The following is a 21,704-nucleotide window of genomic DNA, read 5'->3' as shown; positions in this document are numbered from 1 at the left end:
AGCACATCCTGGCTTGCAGGATGAGTTATGGGAGGTTCATTCCACCCGAGTGGCACATATTAGACACTGCACCTCAAACACTGGCTAGAGTGACAGCAACCATGGGCGTTGAAGCACAACAAATAACATTTGCAAACAATCCTTTAAGCTTCAGGACTGCAGAGGACTAGCAATCCAGACAGAGGGGGCAAGGTGGAGAGTGAGCAGCATGGGCAGGAGCAGTTGTGGGAAAGGACAAATAGTCTGGATGGAGCTGCCAGAGGTTTGGGAACTGAGTAGGATGCTGAGAGTATGGCTGGAAACTGAAAAAAAAATCCACAAGCGTGGACTGGAGAGAGAGAGAGACACAAGATACTGGCAGTGCACACTCTCTGGACAAAATTAGCACAGAGAAACACTGGGACTGATGAGCAAGAAGATGGGGGAAAGTTGAGGGAACACTGAGACTTTTATCCAAGTTATTTGAAATCTTTATCAAAGAGCTTTGGAGACACATAAAGAAGATTTAGGGAAGTAAGTGTTGGAGGTGGGGGCAGAGAAATGGGCTCTAGGGCATCCAGGGGGAAAGTACCAGGTTTGGGAATGATGGCCTCTCTCAATTTTCTGCACGTGGAGGCAGAAAGCCTGTCATGGTATTGGAGACCTAAGAGTTTGAGAAGTCTTTGCTTTTAGGATATCCACGTGAAACCTGCTGGCACAGCCTCTCATTTGGAGGTTCCCACAAGTCACTACTGAGCTTTTTCTCTGCCATGCTGCAGTGATATCATGTTGTCACAGACTAGGGCTGCAACCTGTGCAATGTATGACTGAGCCAAATATATGCCATATTCTTGCTTTTGGGCTAGGAAGAAGGAGATGAGTTTATGAGAGAAGCATTGCGCTAGGCACTATAGTAAAGAAGTTGTAAAGTTTAAAAAAAATCACTGCAAATATCACAATCTAGATTGCCTATGGAATTTTAATTCAACCCTGTCTCTGCATGTGGTATAATCTAATCTAAATTAAATGATCACATGAATTATTATCCTGCTCTGCAAGACCTCTGCCACAGAGCAAAAAGCAAGAAAGTCATTAAGTCCCCACCCCAAAGAGCTTCCAGTCTCAGGAAAACAAAACAAGGGGATGTGAAGGGAGCCATCCCAGGAAGGAGGTGGGGAGGGAGCATCAGTGACTGCAAGTTTAAATAGAACAGCAACATTCACAGCCAGATTTTTTTTTTCTTGAATCAGAGTAATATTAAGAAAATAAATAAAAATAAGTAAATCAAGAAACAAGTTTCACAGTCGCCTACTGTCCATCTGTCTCGTTAATCTGAGCAGGTTGATGAGGGCAGGTTGCCACAGACCTCTCGGGACCAGAGGAGAGTAAAGGACTGGGGCATTTGCAATGGGCCCCTCGGAATGCGGGATAACACAGATTAAGGGGTGAGGAGGCTCCTGGGAGAGGTTCCACTGACACACAAGGCAAAGTGACAGAGAGCATTTCAACAGTGGAAGATGAAGATGTGAATCAGAACAACAGTGTTTTAGTGGGTTCCCCCTGCTGTATCCCCACTAGCTCAGAGAAGGGGGGCAGGTGCAAGGTCATGTCTCTTTATCGATCCTTGGTTAGCCATTACATTGAACAGAGGACATCAGTAAAGTGTATTGCAGTAGCACCTTGAGGTCCCAGCATACTAGAGGTGCTATGAAAACCTTGCTGGTCACAACCCTTTGGGAATCACCTACAAACAAACTGCATTTAAAAAAAATGCTAAAATGAAGCTAAAATGCCTTCAGCTCTTTGCATCTGTCTAGCCTCACTGCAAGGAGCCGTGCTCATGGGCCATTCACACTCAGCCCACAACTCCCACAGCCCTCGCTAGACAGAACAAGCATCGGTGCATGTGCCTTTCCCTCCAGTTTTAATGACACTAGTGTGGGTGTGTTGGACTCTTTCCAAGCTCACAGCTAAAAAGCCTCTGCCGGGCATGGGTGTGAGGGCTTTTCCCCTGCCTGTCTGCTCCAGGCACAGCTAACAAACATGTTTCCCTGAAGGTGAGCAGTATAGGATGGATGACAGCAGAGGTTCAACTATACACATAAGATATAAGCACAGTGAATGCAGTCTACGTCACACTGTCCTGGAGCTCCCAAGGGGACAAGGGGGCTGCAGAGTCCTTCATAGGTCATTTGGTGTGTAGTCTGGAAGCTATGTCCTCCACCAAAGACACCTGTGAGTGTGTCACCTGTAGGGACTAGGCAGTGACTCATCCAGTAGCATCCACCAAGCTGCCTCAGGGCAGTCACACAGCTTCAGTTAAAGGCAATTGGTGTCACTTAGTCCCCATCAAGTCCTGTATAGGCACTTCCACCATCCCCAGCCAGGCTAAAACTGGTATTCTGAGACCTCACAGGGATGAGTGGTATCCACAGCACTTCTCCCCACTACAACCCTTACTCACAGAGATCATCTTGAATAGTTGCAATCAGAAGAGATGAGATCCAGGCAGCCAGAGTCTCAAAGCATGCTTATCAAGGTAACTAATTTCTTAAAAATAAATAAATAAAATATCATTTCCACAGTATCTCTTTCCCTTCTTGCCTACCTACAAGATAGACTGTGGACACCCTTACCATCAGGTGTATACAGGGGAAGAGCACTTTCCGTCCTCCCTGCTGGGACTGCAGTGCTGTTCCTGCAACTCTCGCACACCTGGAAAGGGAAACTTCAGCCCTGCAGCCGAGCTTGTAGCACCCCTGTGACAATCCTCAATGAGCCCTCGCTTGTGGTGCCAGAGTAGATGGTGAGGCCACTGGGATCATTCCTACCCTGCAGAGCCCCCACAGGGACCACAGTCTGAAGGGGAACCGGGCCTTGGAGACCTGATCTCAGACCTCAAGGGAAGCCACATCTCAGAGCCAGCGTTTTTGGTCATGCTTTAGCCATGGTAGGTGCAGTGTGCTGCGCCTACGGGGAGAGGACACTTCCCCAACATCACCCTCTTTCCCAGCTTTCTCCTGAGTTGCTTGCCACTCTTTCATCTCCGGTTTAAGATAGCTTACTTAAATATTTCTTTAATTCTCTCCCTCTCAAAATCGCCTCTCCTTTGATAATTTTTTAACTAAGAACTTTTTAAGCTTTAAGTGTGAACTTCTATCCCAAGCCACACACTGGCAGCATCTCCAGAAGTGCTTTTCCTGTTGGTTTACCACTCCAGCACAGGCAACTCCAGCCAATACATATCCCCCTGCTCCACCACAGCACGGGTGCACGGCCCGGATTTGGGGTTCTCAGCTCCATACTTTGCCTCCCAGGCAGAAGCAAGTCAGTCCCGCAGCAAAGCACAACCTTGGAACAGCCCCTGGCTCCGAAATTAGCCAAGACCCCTCTGTCAGGTCCTTTTGGGAAAGGAGCAACCACTGGGGCACTCGAGGACGGGAAAGCGTGAGCATCCCCTGGCCCAGCTGCCCCCTTCCCGGACACCGAGGGTCCCGGCCCGCCGCCGCCGGCGGGGCAGGGGCGGGGGGCGGGCGGGGAGGAGGTGGCCAGACCGGCCCCGCCCCACGTCTCCGCACCGGGAGGGCGGCAGGAGGGAGCGGGTCGGGCCGGGAGGCGGCGGGACCGGCACCGCGACTCGGTGGCGGCGACGGCGGCGGCGGCAGTGGCGGTGCCACGGCCCGGCGGGCCGGGGGTAAGTCCTAACTGCTGCTCTCCCGTTCCCCTCTTACTCGGTGCCGGCGGTCCCCTGCCCCGCAGCATCCTCCTCCCGGGTTTCCCAAGCCTCTTTCGCCCTCCGCGACGCCGCCGGGGCGCACGGCAGCCGCGGACCGGGGGGGTCATGGCGGGGAGGCGGTGAGCTGCCGCTGCCCTCGGGTGCGGGAGCGGGAGCGGCGGGCGCGGAGCAGCAGCCGGAGCCGGACCCAAAGCTGCGGCCACACCTGGACCCTGTGCTCGGATCCCGGATCCCTTCCCTGCACCCTGTACCCCACACCTGAACCCGCACCCGGACCCTGCCATCTGTACCGGGACCTGCACTCGGACCCCTCCGAGTCTGAAACCTACTGGAGGAGCATCCCTCCCTTTCCCCTCCATCTGCTCGTCCCCACGGCAGCGACCCTTGTCCCTGCCGCAGCTCACTGACCAGGTGCCGCCGGTGTTGAGTATCCCGGTACCCTGGTGTCCCGGTGTGCCTCTACCCCTGTGTCCCGCCACCCCCGCATGTGGGTACCCCAGTGCCCTGGCACGTCAGTATCCCAGTACCCTGGTATTTGCCAGATTTGGCAGCAGTCTGGCCGCGGGCAGAGTGAACAGGTCCGGGGAGAGGGGTGGGGCAGTCCAGGGCTGGGGGATCTGGCAGGGCCGGTGATGGGGAGCTGGGAGGGATCCTGGTAGGGAAGACTGGCCCCCAGATGACAGTGGAAAATAGTGCTTTAGGGTGTAAGGGGCAGGATACAGGGCAGGAAACCTGCAGGCAAACTGTGTAATGTGGTGTCTTAAGCCTTTTGGTTATATTGTGTGTGATGTTTTTTTCATTCCCTGTCGTGGCTTTGCTTATCAGCTAGGCAGCTGCTTAATGTAGTTTTTTTCCAGCGCTACAGAACTACTCTTTCATGGCCCCAGACAATAGAGATTTCCCAGAGAGGGAGCTGTTTCGGTGCAAGGGACATTGCAAAATGAGTTGTCTTTGGGTGGCTGCAGCTGAACTGCGTTACGAATAAACAATCCTCAACTCAGGAGCAGTGCTCATGATATGAGAAATCCTTCAGATCCAGTGGAGGGCTTAACTTCTTTCTCAGGGGCAGGCAGAAGACAGATCAAGAAGGAGAGACAAGCACAGGCACTTTCAAACAAAACACATGCCATAAGGGATTGTTTCACCCCTGTCCTGTGGGATCTGAGTTCACAGAACAGAGGGAAGTTCAGTTTCCATCTCACTCAGCCCTTGTCCTCTTCCAGCTACAAAGCAGGAGGGGCAAGTGACGCCGGTTTTAAGGATCAGTATACACCAAGAGGCTGGAGCAATTTATACCTATTGCACAGCTGCTCTTCCAGGAGTGTGTGCATCATAGATGCTGCTGTTCCAGGAGTGAAGTGGAACAAAGAGAAATATTTATACCACTGGCACTGCAACATTTTGTCCTTGCCTTTTGTACCTGTCACCCTGATGATGAGTTCAGCGATGGGAGCACTAGCAAAGAAAAAAAAAAAAAAAAAAAGAGGATACGAGTGATTAAATGTCACAGAACAACCCTGGGACAGCAACCTTCATATTCCTAAAAAAAATCATCCCCCTCCTAAATCAAGAAAGGGTAGGTTCCTGAGCACAATCACAAATCCATTGTAAGAAAAAGAAATGCGGAGTACCCTGCAAGCATCCTTCCATTATTTCATCCCGAATGACATGAAGATTTGCTCTTCAACACAGTAAGCACATCTTCTGGCCAGGCATGGAATACATAGAGCACAATATGGATGAAATGGGGGCAGCACTGACAGTCAAGCTTTGGCAAGGCAGGCAGGGCAGAAGCAGAGCATTATTTGGACAGAAGGCCTGGGACAGAAACGTGTTACACGTTGCAGGAAAAGAGAAATTCAGTAGGTGGTGCTTACCGTGCAGCAGCCAGGGTTCAAGAGGCTACTTGAGCATTGCAGGGGTGGTCTCTCTGCCAGGCTGCTGAGCACTTGACTGTGTGAAGTTATTTAAGATCTTTTTTGACGAGGGAGGGTACTTCCCAGAAGAAAATATACCAGGTCCAAGCTTCTGGCCAAGCCCCAGTTTGCATAACTGTGTTGGGTCTTCCTCAGTGCTCCAGATTGTTGTCTTTCAAACTGTGAGTTTGCCCAACCAATTTGTACTGTAGAGTGACTTTGGTGCATCTCAAAACCATTGCCACTTCCCATACAGCTGTGTTGGTTGGTAAGATGCACCTTTCAGAATCACACAGGAGGTGAAATCTTAGATTATTTTCTTGGTTTATATTCAATGAAAAACAAAACAGGCCAAGCAAAACGTTAGGCAAAGCTCTGGGTATACCTGAGCAGAAAAAGAACACCTCTGTAATTGGCTTGAAGTAGCATTCATGAAGGAAGTATGAAAATCATACACCATTCACAAAAGTTACTGTTCTCCACAGTTATTGTAGAGCTCCGATTTTCAGTCATCTCTTTCTTTTTGCAGCTGCATCCCCATGGCCCTCTTCACAAGAAGCAGCAGTCACCCCAACACCACCGACCCCCTTCCCTGTGGGGCAGACAACACTACAGAGTCTGACCTGCCACACTCACATGCCTACTACGCCCTCTGCTACTGCGTCTTGATTTTGGCCATCATCTTTGGGAACGTGCTGGTCTGCTTAGCTGTGCTGAGGGAACGCACCTTGCAGACCACAACAAACTACCTTGTGGTGAGCCTGGCGGTGGCAGACTTGCTGGTGGCTATTTTGGTGATGCCATGGGTGGTGTATCTGGAGGTGAGTATGTCTTAGGAAAGATTAGCAGAATTTAGATGCAGTAGGAGTTCACCAGCATCAGTGCACACTGTCAGGATAGGCCAGCTCTGGTACAGATGAAGTCCTTTCACATTTTAACCTCCCAGCTAGTTCTGGGTTACTTGTGGGGTGGGTGGCAGCCCACAATGTCATACAGGTGGCTGTCGTAGGCTAGACACATGCCAGACAAACACAGCACAGTCCCACCTGTCAGCAGGTACCCTGAGCCTTGCTCTTCCTGGCAGAGCACAGCCTCTTTGAGCTTGAAAGGCAACTGGGCTACAGCCAGTAATGTAGATTCTGGTTCTGATGTGCTAATAGTACTTTCATCTGAGCATCCTTGAAGTTGACTCCATCAGCCAGAAGGGTGCCAGTGAGCACCAAGATGATCCAGGAATGGCGGGGAGAGGCAATAGGGTGGAAATACCTTGTAGGAATTTGTCTTAGATCCCAGATCAATCCCCACTCCTGCTGGCCAGAAAACAAGTGAGGGCAGTCAAATCCTCTTCTCTCGTGGAGTTTAAGAGCCTCAACATCCGTGATGTTAGGTCAGCTCAAAGCAACACTCCTCAAGCATGCTGACAAAGAGATAAAGCTGAAGAAGATGCTCCAAAATCTTTTTAAGTCATGTGAACATTTTCAAAATAACTTCCAAGGACTCAGCAAGCCCTTGGGCTCTTATTCTCCATTTCCCTTATCTTTGCACATTGGACAATATAAAAATATACCGGAACGACCATGTACAGTATGGACAATACCATTAGGTATAGGGCAGCAAAGATGAAAACCAAATTCCCCCACACCATAGCAAAATCCCGATTTACTGAAGCCAGTCCTGGGGCAAATATTTTTACTAAAATAAGTACATGAAGGTATGCTACAGTTGACATTTTTGTCTGTTCTGTTCAGCATTTTTACACTAATTCACAAAAATTGATAGATCCAGAAAAATTAGCGTGAACATCTATCAGCCGTAAGCTTTCAGCTGAGCCCTGGTATCCTGTTCGCATGCTAACAGAGACAGAATAAGCCTCTGAGACATGATCTCACTGAAGCCTCATGCTCTTTCTGTAAGGGGCAAGATGGGATCAGGCTGAAGGGTAGGGTAAATATTCGGTTGGCAGCTGCCCACCTTTGGCTGACCTCTCTCCTGCAAAAACAAAGCAGAAGCAGAAAGAGATTTTGACTTGTGCATACGAATTGTGTACTGTAGGAGCAGAAAGTAGGACAAGACAGGACAGCACCAGCAAATGCCAGACCTACTGTGCGGATGCAAGGAGATTTGATCAAATAGTAGTGGCCTGCAGCCCTCCTCTGCCACCAGAGTGTGTTGGATAGGCAACATGGCTCTAAGCTTTGGCACCCGGCCTAGGCAATTCTCTTGTGCTAATCCAAGCCACCCTCCCAAACTCTTCCCACTGTAGTCTCAACAAGGCTGCAATTAAAATAAATTAAGGGTTTGCTCTGTGTATAAGCATTATTAATAAGGACATTGATGGTTAACTATTTATATATAGCATCGCTGTGGAGTGAAAGAACAAAGAGAGCACCATGATACCACACATGTCATCATGTTCCTAATGAAGTCAGTAGCAACATTTAGACTAATCTGTGTGGAGCAGTCCTGGAGCTGGCCTGCAGGATGTGTACAGCTCAGTTGTGTTACACAGAATGATTAAAAAGCAAGGAATAAGTGTGTGTAGGGGGAAGTCAACCCAGCAGAACAGAATTAGACTCTGTGATTTGATTGCAACTACAAATATTATTAAAAGTCAAATTTTATTTCAGACTGAAACAGTCCATCACCTCAAGCATATTCCAGTCTTTAAGGACATCACAATATGCTTTGCATTAGAAAAGACCACTCACTCTTGCTGTGGACAGGCTGGGACTGAGGCACATCTGTGAAGCAGCCTCTGCCCCCATGCAGTGCTGTGGTAATGGTTTGTGAGCACGACCATAGGTCCATTCCATAGCTGTGTTTATAGACCCATTCAAGATTAATCTCCATCTATGGAGCTTGGATAATCCAAGTAGCTAATCCAACAGTCACCCAAACAACAGGGAGAAGAACCCACGTACATCCCAAGTACAGTCTACCACTCCCAGCATTGTGCAGTATCTCCCGGAGAACTAGGCTGTAGGACTCCAGCAAGACTAAGTTTTAAGAACAGCCCAAAAAGCCCCAAAGTCATTTAGATGTTTGCTGCTGTTTATGGATCAGCAATGCTACCAATGAAGTGAAAATGGCATCATGCTTCAGTACACCATGGTTCTCAAAATTGCCAAGAAATCACTCAGTCCCCAAAAAACATGTACGATACCTATTCATCTACTGAATGTTTGCTAAACCAGATATCTGAGACCTGGCCATTATTTATGGAGAAGCTAAAGGTGGATTAATACCTCAGATTTAAATGTCAGTTGTGAACTTTGTACTTTCCACTTAATTTTTAGAGCCATCTATGGCCTGGTCCTTCTCCATGAAATTTATCATTTTATCAGTTATGCAGACCAGAACTGTCTCTTTCTGAGAAGTCTCTTTGGAAAGCTATGACAGAGAAAAAATAGGAACATTTTATTAAAAAATCCTCATCTCCACCTAATGAAGATTCTGTCACAAAATGCTCTTCAGCACTGCATCTAGCAATTTTCTGGGGTTGACTGGTAGGTCTAATTTACCAGCACTACTACCCCAGTTCTTTATTGATCTCTGATGCTGTGGCTGCTGCATCTACTGAAGGCCACCAAGGTTTCTAAGACAGTGGCATTAAGTTATCTTGCCCACTGGAGTCTGATGGCAATAAATACCATCATGCCTTATAGTCATTGTACAAATGGAGTAGAACATGTAGCAGCATGGCCTGGAGCATCCTTCTCAGTCTTCTCACAACATCCAGTTCTACCTCCAAAGGGAAAAAAACTTCAGAAGATGATTGTAACTGAGGTCCAGTCTGCAGTTCAGTTCAAAATATGTGAGAGTAACGCTGTCTCATCTTGTGGCCCCCACACTGGAGCAGTGAGACCTACAACTCCTCTTAGAGCTCAGGGAGCTTGCCAGACCACTGTCAAAGGAAGGACAACAGAGTCACTGCAGTCCAGCAGTTGACTACTTGTCAGCAGGCCTGACCAACCGCATCTCTTAGTTACTCCCACTGTGCGAAAATGTAAGCAGACATTTCACAGCCACAGAGAACTAACAGCACCCCAAGAAGAACGCACTCTTAAATGCAAAAATCTTAGGTGAACATGCTTAGATGTACCGCTAATTACATCTCTGATGCAACATTGTGTTCATATTTTTTCATCCGTTACTCCTCAATACATCATCATACATATCTGATTTACAGAGATTCTTTTGTTTATTGTTAGGGATTGAGTGGAGTGATGGTTTTGCATAAGTTTATGAATGCACAATGGTTTTTGGTGTGTGGTTTTTTTTTTTGTTTGGTTCGTTGGCATTTGTTTAGTTTTGTTTTGTTTTTTTTTTTACTGTAAGACTTCCTATAGGGTTGGAAAGTTAAAAATAATAACATCGCAATTTTGTGGATAAAGCAGACTGGTCATCAAGCAAGATGAGGTGAGAATCTGACCTGAATAGTCTATAGGGAGCTTTAGATTGTCTTTGACAGAGCCAGGATTTCATCCTGGACTCTATTCCCACTTCTGCTGCACAGGCACTGAGTGGTAATGAGAGATTTTATCAACTCATCTCTTTGTGGTTTGCTCTCATCAGCTGTAAGAGAATAATATTTGACCATCCACCTCACCCAGGCAGTTGTGAGGATTCATTCAGTTAATACTTTTGATGTGCTTTGAGATTCCTGGACAAAAGGCACCAGATGGATAAAGAACAGGTACCCTGCCAGCACATGGAAACCAGAAATGCACACTAGCGTGTTCTAGCTGCTGTAGCAAAGACTGAGCAGAGCAGAACAGAACAATAAAAGGAAGAGCAGAAATAGAATTTTTTAAATTATGAACGAGGCCTATAATATAAAGGCTCTTCTTCATTGTTAAATTCTGGAATAAATTCTGGATTTGCATACCCCACAGGAAAATATTCATGACTTTACTGACTTCAGCAGAGCTGCTTCCCATTTTAGAAGTTGTGGTTTGTGGAACTGAGGATGGGTTTTAAGCCCTAGTGTTTTGATCTATCAAGCATCCTCTTAATACAAGCTTAACACAAACTACAGCTTAGTATGGTGTGATCTGAATGTGTCATCCTGAGAGGGTTCACTTCAGAGACATTCCCACCACCACCTTCTTCAGTTTTAACAGTTCAAGTTGTTGGGTTTAGCATCTTAATGTGCACAAGACCTTGGAAACTCCCTCAGTTAAGTGCTTGCACATCTGCCAGGCTAGTGGCAGCTGGCTTTCATGTGAACACCTGGCACTAGCTCCTGGAGAAATAGTCTTCTTACTCCATGAATCACACAGTCGCTGCATTGCATTTTGTCTCAGACTACAGTAACACCCCCTTCCTGAGTCCCACTTCAAAGGCTTCCAGCATATTTTTTTTTCTAATATTTTGAGGTGGTCGAGTAGATCTCAGAATCTGCAACTAAAGCAGAAACAGTGTGGGGTGTCTTTGAAAACTGAACATACGTATTAAGGCCTCTAATTTCAGAAGGGCAACCTTCCGTTTGCACATCTTGTAGCCCACCTAATTGTGCAGAAAAGCTCTAAGGGGTTTTGTTTATTTTTCTGTTTGTTTTTTCCTTTGCTTGATATTTTAAAAAGAAAGCCAGGGATCCCCACATATATTAGAGAAGATGAAAGCACAGTTCCCTACTGCATTTTGCAAGCCAATTCCAATTTCTCTCCCCTGCATTCATTCATAGTTGGGGGGGGCCTAATGGCAGACTGCCTTGTTCAGTACCTGACTTCTGACACGTAGCAGCTGGGTCCAGCAGAGAGCACCCTAAAGACACAGCTCACCTCAGCGAGTTTCTGTGCCCATTTGCAGAAATGCTGACACAATCAAAACCATTTACATTTTGTAGTATTGTTTCTTAAACAGTTCTGAAAACAACTCAGAGTGAATTCTGTTTTTATACAAGTGCTTCTCTCTAGAGGGAGCCACATCCTTCCCAGGCACCAACATGTGCTGCAGGGTTGACCCACTGCCTTTGAAGTCAAGTTTGCTTGTGGCACCCTCTCCAACCTGCTCTGGGGTGGTTACTTTTGAGAGGGTCTTGAAAACCTTCAAGGATGGAGCTTGCACAGACTCACCAAGCAACTGTCCCTGCTGCCTCACTGTCATCATGGTCAGAAAGTTTACCTTCGTAACCAGTTTGCACCTTTCTTCTTTCAACTTACGCCTGTTGATTCTTGTTCTCCCACCATGCGCTGTTGCAAAAAAAACCTGGCTCCATCTTGTTAGTAACCTGGCTCCAACTGTCTTATTAATAATAACACCCCACTAGGCACTAGAGGACTGCTGTGAGCCCCCTCCCAAAGCCACCTCTCCTCCAGGCGGAACAAGCTCTGTTTCCTTAGCTGCTCCTCAAACAAACTCCAGCTGCCAGGGACTGTCCTGGTAGCCCTCTGCTGAACTCACTTCCATTTACCAAGGTTTTTCCTGCACAGGGGCCCCAAGACAAGATGCAGTACTCCAGATGTGGTCTAAATGTAAGCAGAGAGATGAGGAAATAGTGCCAGTTCCTGATAGCTTCGCAGGATCCAACTGAACCAGCAGGACTGATTGGGTTGAAGGCTAAAATCCAGGCTCTCTCCAAGCAAGGACCTTCCTCCTTCTTTCTGTCCTACCCCTCTTCTCCAACCAGCACAGCATTAGATTCATCAGATTTGTTTGCTCTACTCATCCAATGGGCTCATCGGTTGGTGAGCAGGCTACCTCCTTGTTCTTCTGCAAGGAGCAGGTGCTGAGGCAGACTGTCATCCCAGCCCCAAGGAGAGCACTGCCACACAGTGCTTGGAGCTTATTGTTGTCAACCAAAAGGTCATTCTCAAAAACTTGACAGCTGGACCAAAAATGAACTTCTCCATCGCAAAGACTGGCCACCGCTAAGCTTTCATGATTACACACTTCAGATTAAAAATTCAAAACCACCTGAACAAAAGCTCGGCATGGTAGCAAACCAAAACCCTTTATCCAAAAAGCTTGTGAGTTCTCAGATCTAATAATCAAAATCTGTAACTGAGATACGAATCTAAATAAGGTTTTAGAAAAGCCTTGGTGTCAGGTCTCTGTTTCATACATAAATGCATAAAATTTTCACCATTTTTGCAGCTCACTGCCTGCAAGAGAATTCCAGCAGCTAAGCTGAGAAACACTTTCAGCCCTTAGATTTTCTCAGATAATCCTTAATCAGAGGTTATATATGGTGATATCAAATTTAAATCGATTTATCATACTAAGTCTTAAGGGAAGTGACAGTTGCCATCTCTTTCTTCTCCTTGCCTCCCTCTGTAAGAGCAACTAAAACATTGAAATCAAGGTGCACGTCCTTCTCCATGACCTACCACTAGGTCATTTTGCACACGACATAGGTGCCTTAGTTTCCCTCTGCACATCACAGTGGACATGAACTCATCTAGCTGTTGAGATACTTGGAGGATGAGCGCCTCCTTATACATAACTTATCAGGACTTGCTGCAGAACAAAGCTGACAGTTTTGTGGTTGCTGGTGCAGGTAACCGGAGGAGTCTGGACTTTCAGCCGCATCTGCTGCGATATCTTCGTCACCATGGATGTAATGATGTGCACAGCCAGCATTTTAAACCTCTGTGCTATCAGCATTGACAGGTGAGAACCAACAGCACCTAGGGGGATAGTCTGGAGATGGAGGTCCATCAGTCCCTTTTCCCAGGGTGGCAGGGATGAGGAGTGGGGTTTGCACAGGCAGCATTGGTGTCTTCAGGAACACAAACCTCCTCGCAAATCAGTTGCTGCCTCTACTGCTATTAATAATATCACAGAATGACACAATGTTAGGGATTGGAAGAGACCTCAAAAGATCGTGTAGTCCAATCCCCTTGCCAGAGCAGGAACACCTAGATGAGGTTACACAGGAATGTGCCCAGGTGGGTTTTGAATGTCTCCAGAGAAGGAGACTCCACAACCTCCCTGGGCAGCCTGTTCCAGTGTTCTCTCACCCTCGCTGTGACAAAGTTTCTTCTCATATTTAAGTGGAACCTCTGTGTTCCAGTTTGTATCCATTGCCCCTTGTCCTATCATTGGTTGTCACCGAGAAGAGCCTGGCTCCATCCTTGTGACACTCACCCTTTACATATTTATAAACATTAATGAGGTCACCCCTCAGTCTCCTCCAAGCTAAAGAGACCCAGCTCCCTCAGCCTTTCCTCATAAGGGAGATGCTCCACTCCCTTAATCATCTTCTTGGCTCTGCGCTGGACTCGCTCCAGCAGTTCCCTGTCCTTCTTGAACTGAGGGGCCGAGAACTGGACACAATATTCCAGATGGGGTCTCACTAGGGCAGAGTAGAGGGGGAGGAGAACCTCTCTCGACCTACTAACCACCCCCCTTCTAATACACCCCAGGTTGCCATTGGCCTTCCTGGCCACAAGGGCACAGTGCTGGCTCATGGTCATCCTGCTGTCCACCAGGACCCCCAGGTCCCTTTCCCCTACGCTGCTCTGTAACAGGTCATTCCCCAACCTATACTGGAACCTGGGGTTGTTCCTATCCAGATGCAAGACTCTACACTTGCCCTTGTTATATTTCATTAAATTTTTCCCTGCCCAACTCTCCAGCCTGTCCAGGTCTCACTGGATGGCATCACAGCCTTCTGGCGTGTCAGCCACTCCTCCCAGCCTCGTGTCATCAGCAAACTTGCTGACAGTGCACTCTATTCTCTCATGCAAGTCATTGATGAATATATTGAATAGTACTGGTCCCAGTACTGACTCTTGAAGCACTCCACTAGATACAGGCCTCCAACTAGACTCTGCCCCATTGACCACAAGTCTCTGGCTTCTTTCCTTCAGCCAGTTGAAGCCATATATCTCTGTCCATCATGTGTTAGAAGATGTCTGCACTTAAGGGCAGAGAGGCACAAGCAATAAAACAAGGCAGTCAACCATACCCTCATGCTTTTTGAAGGCAGGAGTCAGAACTGGTCATCTAATTCCCACTGACTCTCAAAGAGGGTTTCTCCTTCTGGAGATATCACTCATGAAGTTTTAATAAATAAAATCCTGCCCTATACATAGGGAGGGGTGAAAATTATTGCTGTGTAATCTTCAACTTTGCCCCAGTTTTCAGCATCTTAAAACTGAGCCTATTTTAAGCAGCACTAAGGGCTGGGAGCCAAGATCTTGGCAGACGTGGTGCTGTCAGGACGAAGGAGTGGGGGAAGGAAAAAACACTGCATGCTGTACCTTTCTAATATGAGGTTCAAGGGTAACTGTATGAAGCAGCATTGAGCACTGGGTTGGTTCAGTGTTTGTCCATGGGAATCTTCATCCCTATTTCATTTTGGCTCTGTCTGCAAGCAGCAGCCCCCAGGTAAGATGAGACTCCTGTGCCTTTCAAATCCTACCTTTGCTGAGCTGCATCCCCTGGGGCACCCTGGCAGCCAGAGGCCCTGGACACCCACCTGTGAGCAATTCTCTGGCTGTCAGCAGGGCTGACACCAGAGTGGGCAGCTGAGGCACAGAGTGCAGCAAGCTGTGGTTGCTCCAGAGACTGTTCTGTCCCGGCAGTGAACATATGACCTTAGAGGCTTGAGGGATGGGCGTTTCCTGGTTTCTAGATCCATCTGATATCTCAAACCTTATAGTTTCACAATGTTGGCAGTTCTGCATAGCATTTCTCTGCAGTGTTTCCAACTAACTCTGATTTCCTCTGTTCCTCCCTCCAATGCTCCACTTACCATTTCTACAAATTGCCGATCTCATCATCTGATCTTCTCTCCTTTCCTCTTCCATATCTTCACCACATTCACCATCATGTTCCCTACATGGTTTTCATTTCTCCTTTTAAAACCTGGTCCTCTTCCTTCCTCCATTCTTACCTCTCCTCTTTCTGGAGCTGGTTTGGTCCACAGATACACTGCGGTGGTAAAACCAGTTCAGTACCAGTACAGCACTGGGCAGAGCTCCTGCAGGAGGGTCTCTCTCATGATCGTGATAGTCTGGATGCTGGCCTTCGCAGTGTCGTGCCCTCTCCTTTTTGGCTTCAATACGACAGGTAGGTGATGTCCCAAATTGTAGCGTGCAGGAAAGGGTTGGAAATGGAGCTGCCCTGTGTATGGCCAGGTCATGGGTACTGCAGACTTTCCAAGTTACAGGAAATTTTAGGCAACTGGAAAACACATACAAAGGGTCAGAAAAACTTCCAGTGCTGGAGAGCAGATGTGCTTTTGTCTATAAACTTGCCATTTGCTCAAGCAGACACTGGCTATTGCTCTGAGGACAGATCTGACTGCTTTTCTGCCAAATCAATGCCCATCAAAGCGTCCAGGGCTACAGATTCCCCCAAACAATCTGCGCATGCAGAACAAATCTCCAGACATGCAGCATGTCCAACACACACACATCAGACTTGCTGCATCTTGCCAGTATCAACAGGTCCAGACACACAGTTTTAAATCTGAATCAGGACACATCTCTAAACAGCACGGACTGCACATCAGCTCTGCTTGTGAGAAACCTCCTTGCCATCCACCTGGCTGTCTGCCTCCTCACCTAATTCCCTGAGGAGAGCAAACAATTTAGTCTGCTCCTTGGAAGCAAGCTGTTTTTCCTCCTTGCCCTCACCTAGGGCAGCCCATTCTCCCTGCAGGCAGAAGGACAGGAGCACCTTCTGCCCTGTGAGCCACAGGCAGAGGTTCTCTGCTCCCCATCCATCCTCTGTGCCATGCTTGAGGTGAGAAGGGGGTGGGGGAGGGAAGTGCAGCTGTCCTCCACTGCCTGGTCCAGACACATGAGGCTGCAGTCACACTTCTGCCTCTAGACAGCTTAGAGGCTGTCAGAGGAATAGGAGAAAGCACAAAAGGAAAAAGGATCCTCTGAGAAAGGATGGGAGTAGACGTGAGAGGAGAGGACAGAGGTGTTGGCCAGAAAAGCAGGTGTGTTGGGTCATGCTAGATGACCCTAGGTAGAGTCCATTTTAAGCATTGGTTAGGTGAGTACGTAGGCCACAGTATAATTTGCAACAACAGAGACAGGAGATATTCACACTCCTTAGACAGCCTTTGTCCCCCAGGCCACCTTTCAACTTGCTTTGCCAATGCACCAGAGCATCCCTGTACTAAACTGAAGCATCTCAGCCGCTCCTCTCTCTTTCTCTTTTCTCCTCCCCAGGGGATCCCAGTGTCTGTTCCATATCCAATCCTAGTTTCGTCATCTACTCCTCTTTGGTGTCCTTCTACCTCCCCTTCATGGTGACCCTGCTGCTCTATGTCCGGATTTACCTCGTGTTAAGACAAAGACAAAAGAAGCGAACCCTCACCCGACAGGGCAGCCACAGCGCCAGCACCAAACCGTGCTATGCACACAAAGTAAGATGTGCACAAACAACACAGAAGCTGTCAAAAAAGGACAGGGCATGCATCATTTCTTCTCCTCAAAGGGTCAAAGCACAGAACAGACAGCATAAAGAAGGGACATGGCATGTTTTCATCCCATCCCTCACTCATACTCCATGACATTTGAGATGTAGAAGTTCCAGTTCAATCCTTTTCAGTCCTCTAGAAAGAGGATACTCCCTGTATATCTCTGCTCTCTGGAATCAGGCAACTAGAAAGGAGCACAGCCTATTGCAATATTTCTTCAGAGCAGGGCTTTCTCAGCCATGCAGAAGTCTGGCTAATTTCTCCATTTATTGATTTTAATGCCTTCATTTATTGATTTTTGCTCTATGAAGCTTTGTTCTCAGGGCTTCACAGGCTTTAACCTAGATTGTTTTAAAAAAAAACACAACAACAACAACAACAGAAAACCACAACCTCTTCATCTGATTGAATTAAGAAGTGACAATGCTCATGGTGCACGGAGTATTTGTTCTACTGGCCTTTCTAGATTAAATATCTGCAACCATGGGAACCAGCACAATGATTTGAAAGGGATCGCCTGGTCATGCATATTTGCTTGTTTCACCCATTTTCTCACATCGAAGCTACATTTTAAAAGGGTGGGGATGTTGAGGGGAGAAGAGTCAACACAAATGATACAAGTGAAAGGTTAGCAGAGCGGGTGTTTCTCTTCTTGTTCTCATGCTTCTCCTCGGTGGGATGGAGGCAGAGATTTGTCAGGTGCTGGTCTACCCCTCTGATAAACCAAGGTCAGTCCAGAGGATACGGTGCAAAACTAAGAAGCAAGCGGAACTAAGGATGGCTTATACAACTTTCCTCATCATCCTTTGACCCAATGAACAGTTTGGATGGTTCCCAGTTCCTCTGTGGCATCCTCTTTTGCAGGAACACATGGAGAAAAAAGCTTTGCCAAACAGATGCCAAGGCACCTCTTCCCCCTGTCTCCCACTGAAATGCTCAGACCAGGAGACATCTACCAAAAGGAAGTTGCTGACTGTCTTCAGCCTACAGCGGTACCGCAGCTTCTGCCACGAGGCAACCCTCACCAAGGCACCAGGGACTGCACAACACAGCAGGCTGGAAGAGAGGAGAAAGAGCATGAAGCCAGGACTGGAGGTACGGAGGCTCAGCAATGGCAGAACCATGAGCTCTTTGAAGCTAGCACACCAGCAGCCCCGGCTGATCCAGCTTCGGGAAAGGAAGGCTACACAGATGCTAGCTATTGTCCTGGGTAAGTGAGAGCCATTCTGTGTAGTGAGGTGTGAGGGGTGGTGGTTTGGAACTTGCCAGAGCAAGGAATCTCCTAGTACTGTGTTAAGATTTAAAAAATGCATGCCAGGCCCAGACTTCAACTATAACTGCTCCACAAACTCAGGAGAGAAAACAGTGGAACATTGAGAGATCTAAGGTAGAATCACAGAATAGTTTGGGTTGGAAGAGACCTTCGAAGGCCATCTAGTCCAACTCCCTTCAATGAGCAGGGACATCTTCAACTAGATCAGGTTGCTCAGAGCCCCGTCCAGCCTGGCCTGGAATGTCTCCAGGGATGGGACATTTACCACCTCTGTGGAAAACCTGTTCCAGTGTTTTACCACTGTTATTGTAAAAAATTTCTTCCTCGTGCCTAGTCTGAATCTCCTCTCCTTTGGTTTAATACCGTTACCCCTTGTCCTATCACAACAGGCCCTACTAAAAAGTCTGTCCCCATCTTTCTTATAGGCCTCTTTTAAGTATTGAAAGGCCACAATAAGGTCTCCTCGAATCCTTCTCCAAGCTGAACAACCCTAATGCTCTCAGCCTGTCCTCATACAAGAGGTATTCCAACCATCTTGGTGGCCTCCTCTGGTCCCTCTCCAACAGGTGCATGTCTTTCCTGTACTGAGGGCTACAGAGCTGGACGCAGAATTCCAGATTAGGTCTCAGAGAGCAGAAGGGTTGTGCTCTCAGATGTTGAGAGCCAAGTATGTTAGTGTTTTATTCACTATATTTTGTTACCCTCTTGTTTTAAATCAGTGGCCAACACACCCTGCTAGAGGGAGCAACAGCCAACACCTTTCTTTCCCTTTTCCTTTATTTTATGACGATGATGGTGAATGTAAAGTTGGAATAATCGTAATTTTCCATACATGCAGCAGCTCTTAGGTCCAATTACAGAGGGGGAAACTGAGGTAAGGAGCAGAAGAAGAACTAGCCCATTGAGCTAGACAGAAGTCCACCCTGGTCATCTGCCACGGTCACCAGATGCACTGCTACTTCTCATTAACTTATTAGTAGCAGGGAAATAATGCAGCCCTTGTCATAACTGATTAAATCAACTAAGGCAGCAGTATTTCCCTCTAAGTTGTGGCCACTTGCTTTTGTCTGTCACCAGGCCACTTCTGAAGCCCCATCCATTCACATAACTGGTCCCAACGAGTCTGAGTTTTTGCCAAATCCCCCTGTATCAGGAATAAACATCACTTTCAGCATTTAGCAAAAGCAGATACATGCACGGAAATAGTGAGAGGATGGAGGTAGAGGGCACAGGTGCAGTTCCCTTTCCAAGTAATTGTTTCTCTAAAGTCATTGATTGTTTTCTCCCTCTCTTCAAACCCAGGTGCATTCATAGTCTGCTGGCTGCCCTTCTTCTTGATTCACATCCTCAACACCCACTGCCCATCCTGCCACGTGTCCCCAGGGCTTTACAGTGCCAGCACCTGGCTTGGCTACGTTAATAGCGCCCTCAACCCCATCATCTACACAACCTTCAACACGGATTTCCGCAAAGCCTTCCTCAAGATCCTCTGCTGCTGACTGTGGGGCTGGCACCAGGCTGCATGGGCTGCGGTTTGCAGCAGACTGCGGGGCTGGGGACAAGGCAAGGGGCCCTTCCCTCCCTCTGCTTTATACACTGTGGGAAGTGATGTGCCCCCCTCAGCTGTGAGTGGTGGTGTTTGGCACAACACGGACACTGCCGACAGCCAGACAACTTCTGTACCAGAGTGAAGAACAGGAGTGTGGCCCACCTGCATGCAGGCTTCACACACCCAGCCTCAACGCTCCTGCTTAACAGAGTACAAGTGCTTCCCACTTCTGAGGAGGGAGGAGAAGAAGACACAGAGGCAAACCAGTGAGTCCCTCAGTGTTGGGCACAGCAGCAGAGAGAGACGGACCCAGGCATGCGGTGGAAGATCAGCCACTGCAGCGTCCCGCTTCTGGGAGCTGCGGGCAGGATCCTGCCCAAGTGGATAGGATCTCCCATTTCCCCCATCAACGAGCTGGGAATGCATTTGCTCTCCAATTGCTGGAGGCTCAGCCTGCAGAAAGCACCGAGCTCAAGCACAGCAGTCCTACTAAGAGAGCAGAACACGACCTCTTTGATAAGGATCTTGATCACTTCAATCAGGAGCCAAGAGCAAAAATTTGGCAAGAAAACTTAGAAATGGAGCACTGATGGAGAAAAAGTGATGTTTCTGTTGTCTCCATCGAAAGCTTTGCCCATAAAACTGGGTCAGTCTCGGTGCTTGAGAAAATTGCTCCAGTTGCAAATGAAACCATCTCCTGTGCTGCCAGTATGTATTTTACTGCTGCTTGCAAGGTAAAGAGGTGGCTGCCATCCCTCTGGTAGGTCAGATCACATGAGAAGTGCAAGATTATCACAGTGTCCCCGCTCTTCCTAACCCAAGGACCAGAGATAGATTTGCCACTACTTAATTACCACACACCCAGTCATCTACAATGGCCATTAAATAATGAACAAGGCCCAGGATAGCTTCAGTCTTGCCTGCAATAGATTCAAAGCTGTTCTTTACCTGGATCAGGTTGCATGCACCCTGTCTCAAGACTTGTTCGTAGTCTCCTTGGAACTGATCTCCCTTCCTGCTTCTCTCTCTGTCAGGAACACTGCTAGATTAAGGGTTTGTCCCATCTGACTGCTGAGATAACTCCTGTACAGCCCATGCCTGGGGGAGAGCTGTTTCAGTAACATCCCTCTTAGTAAGAAAGGGTGTGTGCCTCAGAATCATATTCAGGACTCTTCCTGGCTCCCCTCACCCATATACCTGGCAGCACACAGGGCATCCATATGTTCCAGCTTCCAGGAGATGGCCAAACACAGCCCTGCCATGGTCTCCTTTTTCAGTAGGATTCTACACAGCCATCTCTAGTAGTTCCTGGATGAAAACATCAGACAAGCCCTGCCATCTCATGTAAGCTGGTCTCATGTCAGGGTGCTCTAGTGCTCTTCTCCTTATATAGCCAAACCTGGCCTGGGACAGCCTCAACACATTTCTCTCATTTCCCCCCGCCTCGCTGTACCAGATCAGAGGCTCCAACTCTCCCTCCCTAGATCAGGCTTAGCCATGCTGTTAGCCGCACTCTTTTGCAGCTTTGGGCCTAACTGTGTGTGCTGTCTCTGCCTATGTCCATGCCACAGCTCCTCCATCCGGGAAAGGCTTCCTCTCTTTCCTAATATAAACCCAAACCCATTGTCCTCCATCTCTGGAGCACATAGCAGAGCTCTAGCCTCTTCTTTGTTTGTCTGGGTTTCGGGGGGAGATGCTCATGGACAGCATGTGGTGTTTGCCTGGGGAGGTACCCTCCATACTGCATTGTAACTACATTAATTTAATAAAACAAGAATGTAATCAGAAGTTTTGGTACCTTTGTGGTGAATGTAGCCCTTCCATAAGCCTTTTCGCACCTGTTGCCATCTGAACACTTTCCCTGT

General features: G+C 47.8%; 1 protein-coding gene across 1 annotated transcript; it reads left to right on the top strand.

Annotated features, from left to right (window-relative positions):
• The first annotated feature begins 3,579 nt into the window (after positions 1-3,579).
• Positions 3,580-21,627, top strand: DRD3 (dopamine receptor D3). The gene is made up of 7 exons (XM_065847911.2): positions 3,580-3,673; positions 6,161-6,452; positions 13,133-13,245; positions 15,509-15,651; positions 16,767-16,963; positions 17,882-18,227; positions 19,593-21,627. Exons 2-7 carry the CDS (start codon positions 6,171-6,173, stop codon positions 19,787-19,789), a joined length of 1,278 nt encoding a protein of 425 aa, XP_065703983.1. The 5' UTR covers positions 3,580-3,673; positions 6,161-6,170; the 3' UTR covers positions 19,790-21,627.
• Positions 21,628-21,704: the final 77 nt, after the last annotated feature.

The sequence above is a fragment of the Patagioenas fasciata genome, chromosome 1, assembly GCF_037038585.1.
Source record: "Patagioenas fasciata isolate bPatFas1 chromosome 1, bPatFas1.hap1, whole genome shotgun sequence".
Classification (NCBI taxonomy): domain Eukaryota; kingdom Metazoa; phylum Chordata; class Aves; order Columbiformes; family Columbidae; genus Patagioenas; species Patagioenas fasciata.
The sequence above is the reverse complement of the archived record's forward strand: the minus strand, read 5'-3'. Positions and strand labels throughout refer to the sequence as shown.